Here is a 15,319-nt window from a genome sequence, read left to right on the forward strand (position 1 = left end):
AAAACAAGGAAAAAATAAAAAATTAAAAAAGCAGAAGTGAGCCCGGCCTTTCCAGAAAAGCAACTGTGCGCCACACGCCCACGGAGAACAGCGATGGACGGACAGCTCAAGGGGCTCTGAAGGACAACAAAGTGCCCTCCGCAGTCCCAGCAGCTTCTCTTGCTCAGTCTCTCTCGGAAAGGCTGCCCTTCTGCCCAGCCAGCGGGCCAGAAAGGGAGCAAGGAGGGAGCCCCGAGACTGTGCCCACCTCCTCTGCCATCAGGCTGCTCTGAGACGCCCCACCCCCACCCTGGCTGCAGTCCTCTTTTCTGCTGAACCAGTGACCCAGGACAGGGGACAGCCCATCTGCACCTGCCAGTCACTGTCCCAGGGAGCAGTGCCAGCAGACAGCTTCTGAGCGGAGGGGAGGGCAGCGGGCGGTTAGCAGCCTACCTAGCAAATAAGCCAGAAGCTTATTTGCTGCCGCATGGCCCCACGCAGAGCTAGGGCCTCTGCTGAGGTGAACCTCATCTTTGCCTTTGATAGTGAGTGGGCAGATGATGCCTCCATGGCCAGGGGAAGGAAGGGAAGGCTGGGGCTGCCACCAAGCTTAAGGGGTCGGACTGCTTTAACCCTTAAAGGGGCACTTTTTCTCTCGAGCCATTAGAACACAGAGACAACTATTCCAAAAAGCAGCATTGCAGAAAGGGGAGGAGCCCCGCCGAGCTCTCAGGGAGGAGATGGCGAGAGAAGCTTGCATTGTTAGGTGTCAGCCCAAGCCCATCCAGGGGCCTGGTGCTGTGGACGGCCAAGTACTAGGGGGCAGTGTGTGCCCCTTCAGTTACAAGTAGGTGGGGCCTGGTTGCCAACGTCTAGGACAAGATTAGGTGCAGCACCTTCCCTTTGCCACATGTCTTCTACGATGCCACCATGGCCCGTTGCCCATGTGTGCTTTGCCTGTATCACATGGGCCCCCGGTGCAAGTTCCCTGGGAGTACCAGGCTGGCTCCTAGAGGCTGCCTTGGTTCAAGGGCTCAGTTGGCCACAGCCAGTCTCCCTCCTTGTCAGGGAGGGTGGTGTGCCCCCGACTGGTCCTCTGCAGGGTGGAGGTGCGCCCACCAACAGAGCACACCCTCGCGGCCAGTGCAGGGAGCACCTGTCCCGTGTGGGGCCGACTGAGGTCCAGCCAGAGCCTGGGAGCCTCACGCTAGTCCAGCTGCCATCATCGCGCCTGGCAGTGCAGGCCAGGGCTCGGGAGGAACAAAGGAGAGAAGGGTTCCCGGGAGAACCAGGACTGGGAAGGAGGAAGGTGGGACACAAGTGCCCCCCAGCTCGGGGTATCGGGACTCAGGGTCACAGAGCCTCTGCCTCCCTCTCACTCTGGGTGGGCCTGTTGAGAAGCTCAAGTGCATCTTCCACCACCTGCCACAGGCAGTTGTCCAGCGGGAACTCGTTGTCCACCAGGTTGACCAGGAAGTAGTTGTCGTGGATGTACTGGATGATCATGCGGGACGGGGACTCCTCGTCGTACAGCTTGCCCCACTGCTCGATCCATAGGGCGAAGGCCTCGTCCTGCACACACGCGCGCGCACACACACACACCCATACACGTAGGCAAGGTTAGCAGGGCTGCCCTCGGGTCAGGCTCCATGCCCTCAGCACTCCAAGGGCTCGGAGCTACCTAGCAGGACATTTCCAGGAATAGAACAGACCCACTTCCCGCCCCAGCCAGCAAACAAACACCACGTGTACACGCTGACCCTGGTGAGTCAGTGCAGGGCATGTCTCAGGGGCTGAGTCCCGGGCTCTGGGGGTGTGGCCTTTAGCCACACACTTGGGACCCAGCCAGACTTCCTGCATGGGGTTTTCAAGGTGGCTGGGGCAGGCTAGCATCTGGCTTCTTTACCTTCCAGAACATGAAGCTGATGGGATCCACCACTGTAGGCTGGACGATCTCTCGCCCAGGGAAGATGCCCCAAGTGACGGCATTGGGCTGCAGCTCCGGGGCATTGGTGATGTTTTCACCCTGGGGGTGTGGGGCAGGGGTGAGAGCAGACCTAGGCCAAGGACAGCTGCAGTCTTCTCGTGCCTGGAGAGCCTTGGCTCACTGTGATCATCTATGCTCAGTACCCTCTACCCACACCCCACTGCCCCACCTTCTGGGCCCACAGGCTGGGACCCAGAGGTCCTCCTGGGTGCTCCTTTTCTCCTCACTGTGCGCCCATCTGCCCCACATCCAGTTGATTTAACTCAGATCTGTTCCCTCTTGTCTAGCCTGCTCCGGGTCGGGGTCCTCCCTGGGTTAACGAAAGGAGTCTTCGCTGGCCTCCCCTGCCCCTAGTATCTGCACAGCTGCCCACTGTGATCTGCCCGAAATACAACAGAACCCAGCCACTCTACTGCTGGGGAAAGGCTCCCCTCCCCCTTAGGGAAAACCCGAATTCCAAGCAAGACAATTGAGCCTTGCTGACCTGCTGGCCCCTGCTTAACACTCCCCCACCCTTCCCAGCTTCTTGGCAGAGGTGTGGCTCCCTCCGTGTGTGCACGTCCCCTGCCCTTTCTGGGGAGTGCCCTTCTCCCTGCAGGCACACTCCTCTCAGTGCTTAAAGATTCAGACCACACGTGATCTCTCCAAAAAGCCTTCCCTGACCACCCAGGTTAGCTGTCCCTCCTCTGGACCCTACGGCATACCACACTGAGCTTGATTTTCCTATCACACTGGCTGGCAAGCATCCATTTATTTGTCTCCCTCACTAGGCCGGGCGCTCTTTGAGAGCAGGGACCGGTTTTGTCTGTCTGTGTCTTGCACCACACCTGGCCTGGGCGAGGTGCTGGGCGATTGCTGACTGAAGAATAAATGTGGGCGCTCCCGGGAGCCGCCTACCTTCACGTCGACGATGTGGTAATTAACCCGCAGCTCGTACTTCTTCAGCACCTGCAGAAGCGCTTCCGCGGTCTCTCGGGAAGTGAAGAACTCTAAGTAGGCCTGTGGGAGACAGGCGCCTGTCACGTCAACCCCAGTTCCTTGCCAGACACCCTTTCACAGACACACACAGCAGGACACCTAAGGCACTGGGACTAGTGGTGGCCACATAGATCGAGCGCAAATCGTGGAGCTGCCTAATACACAGCGAGGGCTGAGGGCAGCAGGTGCAGGGGCTTTTCTGTCTGGCCGGTGTGAGGGTGTCTGCCACCTCCCAGTCGGTCAGGGGCGGCTGCACGGAGAAACCACTGCAGGAGCTGCACAGGGACATCCAGTGTGACAAGGTAAGGCATGGGAGAGGCCCAACACGTCTATCCTCTCCAGTGACTAGTGATGACAATGACAGTGACATCTCCTCTAGCACCAGTGCCTACTGGAGATTAAGCTGCGTTTATTTAAATGGATTTGCTATCATGCTCATAACACTGCAAGGTGGGCACGAGGAGGAGAGCAGGTTCCAGTCGGCCACCCTGACAGAAGGCAGCAGGGCTGGGACTTACTCCCAGGTCTTTCTGGCTCCAGAGCCCACGGAGCCAGGAGGAAGGTGTCACTCAGTACAGTAACAACAGGTCCGTTTGGTGAATGCTTCCTTTTTTTTTTTTTTTTTTTTTTTAAGACAACTGTAGAAGATGAATGAATGCTTCCTAAGTTCCTCCCGTGTGTCAAGCACTGTGCACACTGTTTCAGCCCCAGAATTTGTGTGATGTTGCACTTTACTGAAAAGACACTTGCCTGCCCAGGTCTGTCTGATTCCGAGCGTAAACCCCTGTCTGCTCTGATCCATTGTTACTCAAAATTAACAGCCTGGGAGAGAAACGCTGCTCTGTCCCACTCTCTGGGGAACTCTGGGTGCCGGCCAAGGTGGGGTAGCCCTACGCATCCAGATCACACCTTCTGGAAGACGTAGCCCCCACTGGGGCCCCAGCCCACAACGGGGTCAGAGGACGGCTTCCCGTTGATGTTGGGCTGTGAGTTGATGGTGAGGATGCCCTGCCGGTTCACTCGGAGCAGCTCCTCCTTCATCAGGCTGGTCTCGGCCGCCAAGGGCTCGTCATTCCAGGGCAGGCAAGTCACCTGCGGGACAGAGTGCGCTGGGCTGCTGCGAAGGTTAGCTCTGGTCCCCTGGGTCCTTGCCTCCCACGGTCCCCGTCAGAGACCCAGCCCGTCTCTGCCTCCACAAGCCCCTTCCAGGTGGGCATTCCCAGCTCATCTTCCTCCCCTGGCTGCGGTGCCACGTCCACGACACGGAGAGAAGGCGACTCAGGCTGGGAAGTGACAGCCCCACGGCCTGGCCCACGGCTGGAGTCAGGGCGGGGGATGGGACCAGGGACCGCAGCCCGGCACCACTCACCTTATGGCCGTTCTGGTTTGGCTCTCCCGAGAGGTAGCGCACAAAGACGTCAAAGACGCTTTCTTCACTGCTCAGCTCCTCCCCCCACATCTTCAGCAACTCTTCCTTGGGGGACTTGCTTTTCAGGTAGAAGAGGTAGTAGTCCTTCAGCTCCCCAAAGGCTGGAGAGGAGGAATTGCCCCTGACAGAGGAGGTACCCAGAGGTCAGGGGTCGCTCTGGACCCTGGGCTCCTGACAGGGCAGTTGTCGCCACAGACCCAGGAGGACAGTCTTGTAATTCCTGCCCCTGACCCCCACCCAGGGCTTGACCACAAGCACGCAGTCTCCTTCTGTCCCTTCCTCCCAAAAACTAGGATATGAATGCAAGGCATGTCTGCAGGCCTCACCAGCGGCCGTTGGGGAACTCGTCCCACTCCTGGGTGCGGTAGATGTAACTCTTTGGCCTGGAGGCCCAGAAGATGGGACGTACGTCTTCCTCCCGGCGCTTGGGGTGGGCACTGACAGCCCAGGGCAGGGGACGCCTGGGGGAGGATGGAAACAGAGAGACAAGGCATTGGTTCGAGGGAGCCCCAGGGAGCCTGGGCCGTTCCAGCTGACTCCTTCTGAGATTGGAGCCCTTGGCGTGGCCAGCCAGCCACAGCACAGGCATCCTTCTGTGCCACCGTGAGGGCCAGCACCGCGAGGACCTTCCTCTGGGGCTCTCTGGGCCACCACCCTACCTGGGGTCCTCAGTCCACATGCCCAGGCGCTTCAGCACCTCCGTGGTGGCCATCTCCCGGTTGAGGGTGTAGAAGTGGAGGCCTGGCACCAAGCCGCTGGCCAGAAGCTCCTGGCACAGGTTCACAGCCAGCTCGATGCCATAGTTGCGGATGGCAGCATCATTGTCTTTGATTGGCTCAATTATGTCCTTGATCTTCTGTGGCACCTCCAGCTTGGACAGCTTCACAAGCTGCCGGAGGGAGTGATAGCCCTGTCCAAGACACACGGGGCCATGGGGTCAGCTGCCAGCCCGTCTCCCACCCTGTCCATCCTCTGCTAGGCCTCCTGGCAAACTGCAGCGTCACCCAGAAGGACCCAGGGAAGTCGCATCATATTGCAGGAGCCTGCCTGGGCTGTCCGGCTTTCCCCACTCCTGCAGAGCAGAGCAGCTGCCCGTTAGCACTCCTGCGTCGGACTGAGCCAGCCCTTTAGTCCCTAGGTGTGTCTACTGGTAACACGGTCGTCACCCATCCCAGTTGTTCCCAAGCCTCACCGATTGTCAGAATCACCTGTCAATCTCAGGAAGTAAAATACGAATCCCCAGGGCCCATCTCAGATTTACTGAACAAGAACTTTGAGGGGTGGGACCTAGAAATCCATTTTTTGGAAAAGCTTATCAAGTGGTTCTGATGATTGCCAAGTTTGGGAAACTCTGATCTGACCAAATTTATAACAAGACCTATAATCCCTTTTAGTGATGCTTATCAGGAGATGAAAGTACAAAAAGCCCCTCAACAGACACTGATGCTATTTTCTGGGGAAAATCACAGGCAGCGACAGGGGGTATCGAGGCAGTGTGGTGTGCGACTGGGGCTCCATCCGGACTGGAAATCTAATAAGCGACAAAGAAGCACTTTCACGGGGCCTATGAGCCCCCCTGGGCCCCTCACCTGAATAGGAAAGATCCCCGGGAGGATGGGGCAGGTGACGCCCATGTTGGCGCAGGCCTTAACGAAGTGCAGGAACGTGTCGGTCTCAAAGAACAGCTGCGTGATGATGAAATCAGCTCCGGCGGACACCTTCTCCTTCAAGTACTTCAGGTCAGCCTCAAAGCTCTCTGCTTCGGGGTGGCCCTTGGGGTAACCTGCCAACAGGATGACAGTCAGGAGAGGCTGGCTCCAGGTGAATGCTGCTCCAGGTGAATGATGAAGAGACCAGAGAGCACGGGGACAGGGAGTCCTCTGTCTCAGCGTTCTGGATTCACACCCGCCGGCAGCACGGCACAGACAGAGCCGAAACGGTGGGTGGCTGGGCTCACGCATGATGTGCCCTGAGCCTGGAGACGATCCTTGTGGGAGGGCAGCCGCCCTCCCAAGAGTGGGAGTGGATTGCTGCTAACTCCCCGCGCTGTCCTGCCAAGCCAGCCAGGCAAATCAGGCCTGCACTTGGCGGCCACGGAAAAGAGAAAATGCGACATTTCACACCAATCAGGCAACATTTAGGGTACTGGGCTTGACTCTGGGTGCTGCATTAAAGTGTTATTTTTCTTGTAACATTAAGATTAATCAGGGGTCTGAGATAGTGACAAATTAGAAACCCAAGAACTGAAGACAGTGACGTTTTGCTTGAAAAAGAATGGAGAGGACATGGTAACCCCTTTTCCACGTGCAGAGGTCTGTCACAGGGAAAGGACCCGCTAGCCCAGCTCCTTAGCAGTTGCGTTCTGTGTTGCGCCTGATGGCAGAGCCACCATCCATCCCAGAGAGCTGCCCAAAGCTGGGACGAGCAGCCCTGCGAGACCATGAGCCTCTGGGGTCTGAAAACACTGAGGCAGCAGATGACTGTGTGTGGAGATGCTGAAGCTGGGATTCCAGAATTTTCGGGGAGGTGGGAGCAGATATCCTCTAGGCTCCTTACTGGCTCTGTAAATGCTATGACTCCCCTAAATGACTAAACTCACTAGCAGTCTTGCTAGGCCAGGAAGGCAGGAAGACCACATGCCTTAATGGAACTGCAGAGAGAGCACTGGCTTCCTTGGCCCAAGCCCAGGGCAGGACCCTGGGCCAGGCGAGGTACAGACCCGAGAGCAGGCCTCGGGTTGGGAAGCCAAGCTGCTTTGCTGTGACAGGGCAGTTCCATTCTTAAGAAACCCCGAGTCATCAAAAATGGATATAAAAGCTATGGTTTCAAGGGGTAAAGGGTCCTTTTGCCTCAATCCTACTACCCTGGGGAAAAAAATTAAATTTAATTTAATAAAAGATTTAAATATTTATTAAAAAGCCGGGTGTGGTGGCTCACACCTGTAATCCTAGCCCTCTGGGAGGCCAAGGCAGGCGGACTGCTCGAGGTCAGGAGTTCAAAACCAGCCTGATTAAGAGCAAGACCCCATCTCCACTATAAATAGAAAGAAATTAATTGGCCAACTAATATATATAGAAAAAAAATTAGCCAGGCATGGTAGCACATGCCTGTAGTCCCAGCCACTCGGGAGGCTGAGGCAGAAGGATTCCTTGAGCCCAGGAGTTTGAGGTTGCTGTGAGCTAGGCTGATGCCACAGCACTCACTCTAGCCTGGGCAACAAAGCGAGACTGTCTCAAAAAAAAGGGGGGGGGTATAGGGATGGGACATTAAGCACTTTAAGCACCAGAATCTTACACTTTCAATAACAAAGGTTTTTTTCCAATAGGAATTTCAGAAACAAAGAAGCTTTTTAATAGCTGAACCTGTATACCTACAAAACCTAAATATCGCCAAACGAATCTAGCATGTGACTACTTGTGGCTTTCGCTCAGTTTACTATATTCTCTATTATGGCCAGCGTGGTGCTTTCAAATCCACTGACCTTCCCTGTTAGCCACTTTATGATAAGCAAAGCACAAAATCATTCAGCAACTGTGAGCTCACAGCTTTGGTGGTTCAATCACGATCACCTAGCACCCATCACTGGCGCATGCGCACAGCCCGCAATTAACTGACTGTATCATGGCCAGCACAGTGATGACAATTTGCACAGCTGGAAATGCCTGTTCTGCTCCTGACTCCTGATCCATACTTCCTAGACTGAGCACTTAAACACCTTGTTGACAAAATAGTGAGCATGTAGATGGGGCCTGGGGACAAGGCCCAAATCACCCACAACAAGTTAATTTTCTTGAAGCTACACTGTTTCTTTTCTTTTCTTTTCTTTTCTTTTCTTTTCTTTTCTTTTCTTTTTTTTCTTTTCATTCAGATCATTTGAGACACTACTACATAATGTAGCCTTTTTTTTTTTTGAAACAGGGTCTCACTCTGTTGCCCAGGCTGTAGTGCAGTGGCATCATTATAGCTCCCAGTAACCACAAACTCCTGGGCTCAAGTGATCCTCCTGCCTCAGCCTCCTGAATAGCTGGGACTATAGGCATGTGCCACCAGCTTATTTTTTAAATTTTTGTAGAGACGAGGTCTGCTCTCAAACTCCTGGCCTCAAGTGATCCTCCCGCCTTGGCCTCCCAAAATGTTGGTAGGATCATAGGCATGAACTATACCGTGTCTGGCCCCCCATGGTTGTTTTATTATAAAAATGACAGGATTCCTCCCCCCCCAAATTGGAGAAAAACTGTCATTCCTGGAAGATGTGTCAAGTCAATCTAGGGACCTCAGGTGTCCCTGGCATACACTGCCTCAGCATACCTGAGCCGTGTCTGAGAAGGTGAAGGTCCAATCCAGCTTTAGCATTGAGAGTAGGAGGAAAGGCCACTCCATCCATTTCTGCCAGGTGAACCTGGCCTCCTGGCTGTAGCCAATGGAACCAGAGTTGAGCCAACCCATTCTCTCTCCTGGAATTTGGAATGGACACTGAGACCTGACAATCAGGGCTACTGGCTGGAACTGGGCACATCGTGTGTATGGAAGAGTGTAGACATCAGGTCTGCTGGAAGAAGCATGGAGCAGACATGCAGCAAGAAGCGTAGATGGGGGACCCTGTGGCCCTAGAGAGAATGAGGCAGGGCCTTGGTTTCTGACAGCTTCCAGTGCCTAGTGAGGTCTGAGGCCATTTCCTGACCTTGGGTTCCCTGCCCCCTGGAGTCATCTTAATAAATATCCATCTTCTGTTTTAAAGAAAAGGACAGGGTTGGGAAGCAGGCTATGAGCATGGCAAAGCAGAGGAATAAAAACTTAGGGGGTGGTAGCAGGCCTGGTAGGGTAGTGGGTGACAGAATGAGAACAAGGACATTGTGTAATCCACCTGTGCACGTCCCTCATCCAGCACGGGTTCAGGCCCATGGGTGCACTTGATCGCTGTGTCCCAAAGGGAATTCTGGCAGGCTCTCTGGGCATCTCAGCCCTTCCCTTCTCTGTCGCCCGCCACCAGGATGCTCCGGCCACTCACCTGCCACACAGATGTCAAAGTAGTCACCAAACTCATTTCGGATGTGCTTCACCAGGTCCACCGCATAGTTGAAGCCTCCTTCCTCCTGTTTCCAATGGTCACCAGTGGGGTCTGCAGGGTTGGTGGAGGTCACAGTCACTGCGTCTTGCCCAACCTTCAGAGAGCCTTTCTGTTTCCTCTACCTACCCCTACAATGGGTCTGTGAGTTCCTGGAAGGCAGGGACTTCATATTATTTAAATTTGGCAAAGCATTTGATAAATAGCGGGAGGGAAGAGGGCAGCCCACCTGTCAAATATTTATTGAGGGCCAACTCCGTGTGTGTCCCGTGCTAGCAGTGGGAACAGGACACAGCTGCTGCTCCTCACTGAGCCCAGAGGAGTTGCGACCTCTTCCCTGCTTACACCTGGGCACACTCGCTCTCCCACGGCCCGGAGCTCCTACCTCCTGAGAAAATTTGCTACTCATCTCAAGTGAGAAGTGGGCTGCTGGTGGGGAGCATGAGCCCATGGGATTCTATCCATCAGGCTCCCTGCTCCCACTCTTGGGTGGCCCGATGACAGCAGGTACCAGAGGCATAACCAGCTATTCTCACTCCAGCTGCACTCTGGCTGGGCCACCCGCTGGGTGGAGCCAGTGATCAATGGAGAAAGGTATGTAGCCAGGGCAGAGGGTTATCAGGCACTGGGTATTCCCGACTGAACTCCTACATCAGGGTCAAGAGGTGGAAGAGGTGGCCCCGTCTGTGCGGTGGGTGCACACGGTAGACTCACTATCCACAATGCCTTCTGATTTGACTGGCAGGGATGGGACCATGCTCCAGGAAAAGTAAGGACCATTCCAGGGACAGGAGAGGCCTTGGGGAAAGCCAGAACTCTGAGCCTAGGGGAGTACTGGCTCCACACCTCCCCTCAGCGCCAAGATGTTCTTCAGGCCCAGCTGCTTGGCTTTGTGCAGATGGCCCGTGATGTCATCCTGGCTCTGACAGCAGCAGGTCATGTGCAGGATGGTTTCCAGGCCACAGTAGTTCACGGCAGTGCTGGCAATCATCATGGAAGAGGTCTCCTTGTCTGAGCCAGGGTCCCCTGCGGGATGCCAGGTCACATCTATGAAGAGGGGGCCACCTGCTGCCATCCGGTCAAATCTGTAGGGGATTTCTTTCTGAAGAGAGGTTCTGGGGGAAACACCAGCCCTCACCACCTTCCCAGGGGACCCAGGAGTTAGAGAAGCGTAACATGGAAGCTGGAGTCAAACCAACCTGCCTTTATACCCTGGCTTGGCTACTTATAGCTATGCCATCTTGGGTAAATTAATCTCTCTGACTCAGTTTCCTCATTTATAAAATGCAGCAGGTATCAGTACCTACTCCACAACACCGCCAGGAGAATATGATGATAACTGGCTCCACATCACCTAGGACGGTGCCTGGTACACACCCAGCGAAGACTCAGTGACTGTGACGTGCCATTATGGTCATTATCGCAGAGATAAATACTAGCAATGCTATTCCACCATTTGGGGTGAGAGCAGCACTCCAGACTTTGCACAGTGCTTGCACATTTATGATCTCGGGTGAGATAAGACATCTTAATGGTCAAGGGTTAGGGAAATCCTCAGAGTGCCAAGCACAGCCTCATTCCAGGAACAGCAAAGAAAGGGGGCAGCAGACACAAATGCCTCCCATGCTGCCTCCCAGCCTCGGCAGCAGCCCAACACCAAGTTCCTGAACAGGACTCCAAAGCCTGGATGGCCATGGGTACTTGTGTTACAAGTTACACAATGTATCTAAACATCCTTGTGCCTTTAAACTTCAAAACCTTGGGAGCGACACATGAGAAGTGCAAACAGTAAAAGGCGTAAACTTTTAAAAAGGAACTGCAGTGCCAACATAATTCAGTTGGCATTTCTGGATTTCAAGAGGCATAATCCAAATTCCTAACTTGCTGAAAACATTCTCCCTGCTTTGTGACTTCCTAAATGTACTCGTGATCCAACCCCAAGTTCCTCCAAAGAATACAGTTTGAGAGAATCAACATGTTTAACCCGTTAAAGAGTGTGTCTAAAAATACTCAATGCTGCAGAGGGACTCTTACAAACAACTGAGAAGCTGCAGCTCAAATGACCTACTCAGTCTTCTCTTGCCTGCCCTCCTCTGGCTGCTTTTTCTGCCGGGTTAAAGTGCAGCCCAGCTGCAGGGCTGGCAGTTCACTTCCCTGCCACCCCCACCCCTTCCCCACCGTAACTAGCATCAATCTACCTTGAGATGAGATTGACAGCTCCTTCAGCAGTTCGAGGAGGGAAGAATTCCAAGGAGAACCACTTGTCACCAGATTCCATCCTCCGCCTCATCTTCTCCCGGAGTTTCTCATGCCGCTCCGGGTCCAGGCCCGGTGTGGAACATCTCGAACTATCTTTGGAATTCTCGCTGCCACTGCTGCTGCCCTCTGAGCGGGGGTTGAGGCCGCCACTCCCTCTGGCCTCATTCACCATGGCCGGGTTCCTGCTGCACGGGGTGGGGCAGGGGACATCAGGGGGCAGGCAGCCAAGCCCCAGGCACATTGAGGCACCTGGGTAGCAGGTTCAAGTGAGAGACGCTGCATTTCCACGCAAGAAGGCCAGTAAGGGGAAGGTGACACTGCCCCCACCCAGTGGCTCCATGCTGCACAGCTGTCTGTGCTGCCTCACTTAAAGCCTTGCCCTCCACTGCTGCCTGGCTCTTTGCATGCGAGATCGCCCCCACCCAGCACCGAAACATGCTCCTTCTGTCCATGGATCCTCGGTGACAGCTACCTGATGGAAGGTGGCACAGAGAACCTCACGCTGCCGGCCTCCGAGGCCCACATTCCTAGGGAGGGGCAGTGGTGCACAGCTGGGAGGACCTTGGCTTCTCGATGGTCCATCTCTGTCAGCTCAGACACAGAGTGAGTGGGGAGGGAACAGAGGAACCTTCCCCAGCGGGTGTGTACAACTGGGTGGAGCTTTGACAAAGGAAGAGCCTTGAGCTGAGCAAGGGGGCGGGGGCAAGGTTTCCAGGCAGAGGAGGGAGGGCTGGGGCTCTAGTCGGAGGCGGCAGATGGAAGGAGAACTAGGGCTGAGACTGCAGGGGTTGGTGGACATGAGGCCAACAGGCGTTCAAGGCCCCTGGGTCACTCTCCAAAGAAGGAATAGCTTGCTCTGGCTGGCCCTGCCTGGACATCTCCTGTTACTTGGAACAGTTTGTGTGCAGGAAAGAAGGGGTGAGAGTTTAACTTTGCAGCCAGATTTCTTCTGAGTTCATCCTACTCCCAAGACTGTGTTGTGGGTTAGAACTTGAAACTGGCTGTGTTCCAAAAGTAGCCAGATCCAAGTTCAGTAAGGGCACAAATTCATGTCAACTCAAAACAAAGGCTGACCCATCTGTGCCAGCCTTGCAGGCTGCTCTTCATATACACATCACTGAAATCATGATGACCTCTGGAGGCTGAGACAGGAGGATCACTTGAATCCAGTAGTTCAAGGCCAGCCTGAGCAACACAGACAGATCCATCTCTTAAAAAAAAAAAACAAAAGCAAAACACACAAAAAAACGAGGGGGGGGGCAGGCGTAGTGGCTCATACCTGTAATCCTAGCACTCTGGGAGACAGAGGTGGGAGGATTGCTTGAACTCAGGAGTTTGAGACCAGCCTGAGCAAAAGCAATACCCCGTCTCTACTAAATTAGCCAAACAACTAAAAATAGAAAAAATTAGCCAGGCATGATGGCATGTGCCTGTAGTCTACCCAGCTACTTGGGAGGCTGAGGCAGGAGGATCACTTGAGCCCAGGAGTTTGAGGCTGCTGTGAGCTAGGCTCATGCCACCACACTCTAGCCCAGGGAAGAGAGTAAGACTGTCTCAAAAAAAAAAAAAAAAAAAAAAAAAGGAATTGGATGGGCATCGTGGCTCATTCAAGCCTGTAATCCTAGCACTTTGGGAGGCCAAGGCCCAAGGATCGCTTGAGGGCAGGAGTTTGAGACCAGCCTATGCATGAGTGAGACCCCCTTCTCTACTAAAAATAGAAAAATTAGCTGGGCATGGTGGTTTGTGCCTATAATTCTAGCTATTTGGGAGGCTGAGGTAGGAGGATCGCCTAAGCCTAGGAATATGAGGTTGCTGTGAGTTACGCTGACACCACAGCATTCTAGCCCAGGCAATAGAAGGAGACTCTGTCTCAGTCTCAAAAAAAAGAGGCTGAGCCAGGAGGATTTCAGCCCTGGAGTTTGAGGTTGCTATGAGCTAGGTTGACGCCATGGTGATCTAGCCCAAGTGACAGAGCCAGACTCTGTCTCAAAAAAAAAAAAAAAAAGGAATCATGGTGACCTGGTGACCGCAGAGCCACCATGGCAATCACAGGCAGGCCAACAGAGTGCACAGTGCCATTTGGCAGTTTGGTGGAGAAAATAAGACAAATACTTAAAAACGAAACAAAACACTACTCTTGCACAGCAATGGCAAAGGCACAGTAGTGAAAATCAATGTGTGGCGACATGATGCAACAGAGGAATGACAAGGTCAGGTTCATTCCTTTCAGGGAATGTCCACCACTGGACCGGTGGAGTTAACCATCTGGGGTTCCAGACTCTTTTCGAGAATCAGCTGAAATCACTGCTCCTCTCCCTTGAAACATATACAAGTGAACAGAACACAGAACACGCATGGGTGTATCCAAGGTCAAAGCACAGATTCCAGACTAAGAACCCTTGTGCCAACACTTTCTCCTGCTAAGATGCTCGTTTTGGTTATGACCTAAAACTCCAGATTCCCAGCGAGGATGGCTGTGGGGAGTGAAGAAAGGGCCAACGGTGAGAGCAGCAGGCTGGCCTTTCTCCTGCATTGGAGGAGTGTCTCATTACTGCCTGCTGGAACAAACCCTAGAGCGGGGGAGGAGGCTGAACCACCTGCAAACTCTGCTCTTCAAAGACACTGCATTCCTAGTATGTGCCAGACACGTGCCATATTATTTCGCCTTCTCTTAACCAACACCCACGATTTATCCATTTTAAGCCGGACTCCCACAGCCCCCTGGGTTTTAACTGTGGGGTTAACATGTTTGTCTCCCCTCTCTGCCCCTCAGTTTCCTGAAACCAGGACCCGTATGCTGCCTGTGGTACGCCCCGCGCTTGGCACACAGTATTAACAGCAAACACTCGCTGAGCACCCAGGGGCCAGGCGCTGTCACTCCGTTCTCAAAATAACCGTCTGCCTTTACTGAGCACTTACTTAGACTGCGCCAAACACCAGGACATTAAGCCCACCCTCCCGGAAGGGTCCCGGCGGCCAGCCGTGCGCAGCGGGACGCGGTGGGCGCCGGGACGCAGTGCCAGCGGCCCACCGCCCGTGTCCAGGCGCTCGCCGGGGGAGCAGGCTTAAAAAGCCGGAGCCCAAAGCCTCTTCGGTGCCCGGGTGCCCGGGAATTGAATCACCGGGTCACTGGGACACCAGCCGGGCGCGGCCCAGGCCGGTCCGGGGGTCTGGACCACCACCCCCGCTCAGGACCCCACATCTCCGCGGCCCCTCAGTCCAGGTAGGGGGCCGCAAGTGAGTCTTCGCCGGAGGGTTGGGGGTCGCTGGGGGGGGCAGCCTTGCGCTGGGGGAGGGGGGACGGTTACAGTAGTCTCGCGAGGGGTGCGCGGAGGGGCGGGAGCCCCCCCAAATAAAGGGGTGGGCCGGCCTCCAGCGCTCCCGCCCACAAACAAGTGCCCGCCCCCGGATGGGTGTTTGCGGGCTCCCACCCCGGCGATCGCGGGCCTCGCACTCACTCACCCTCCGGTACCGGGTGACTCAGGAAGGTCGCTCGCCTGTCGCAGCGGAGGGACTGCGGCGGGGGCGCGTGGGGGCGGGGTGTGGCGCAGGTGTCAGGTTTCTAAGGGGGGGCCGAGAGGGCGGGCACCACTCAAGCAGGCGACCGGAAGCTCCGCCTCCA

General features: G+C 54.9%; 1 protein-coding gene across 3 annotated transcripts; it reads right to left on the reverse strand.

The window, feature by feature from the left end:
• Nucleotides 1–1,166: 1,166 nt before the first annotated feature.
• Nucleotides 1,167–15,232, reverse strand: MTHFR (methylenetetrahydrofolate reductase). Of its 3 annotated transcripts, none has more exons than XM_012785338.3 (12): nt 15,160–15,232; nt 11,637–11,882; nt 10,285–10,523; nt 9,382–9,492; nt 5,963–6,156; nt 5,033–5,283; nt 4,700–4,834; nt 4,314–4,494; nt 3,854–4,036; nt 2,864–2,965; nt 1,886–2,005; nt 1,167–1,551 (listed from the first exon to the last, which is right to left on the reverse strand). In XM_012785338.3, the coding sequence occupies exons 2-12, from the start codon at nt 11,867–11,869 to the stop codon at nt 1,333–1,335; spliced, it is 1,968 nt and encodes a 655-aa protein (XP_012640792.2). In that variant the 5' UTR covers nt 11,870–11,882; nt 15,160–15,232; the 3' UTR covers nt 1,167–1,332. The 3 variants fall into 3 exon arrangements, with proteins under 3 accessions (XP_012640792.2, XP_012640790.2, XP_012640794.2); XM_012785336.3 differs by having other exon boundaries at nt 12,170–15,187; XM_012785340.3 differs by lacking the exon at nt 15,160–15,232 and having other exon boundaries at nt 10,285–10,464; nt 11,637–11,746.
• Nucleotides 15,233–15,319: the final 87 nt, after the last annotated feature.

The sequence above is a fragment of the Microcebus murinus genome, chromosome 2 (assembly GCF_040939455.1).
Source record: "Microcebus murinus isolate Inina chromosome 2, M.murinus_Inina_mat1.0, whole genome shotgun sequence".
Taxonomy (NCBI): Eukaryota; Metazoa; Chordata; class Mammalia; order Primates; family Cheirogaleidae; genus Microcebus; species Microcebus murinus.

Excerpts from the sequence above, each read along its gene's own strand:
- MTHFR (XM_012785336.3), bottom strand. The coding sequence starts at position 12,279 with ATGGACCATCGAGAAGCCAAGGTCCTCCCAGCTGTGCACCACTGCCCC. Across the intron at positions 11,883-12,169 it reads TCTGTGCCACCTTCCATCAG|CAGGAACCCGGCCATGGTGA; the intron begins GTAGCTGTCACC and ends CACCCCGTGCAG. Across the intron at positions 4,495-4,699 it reads GAGTTCCCCAACGGCCGCTG|GGGCAATTCCTCCTCTCCAG; the intron begins GTGAGGCCTGCA and ends CTCCTCTGTCAG.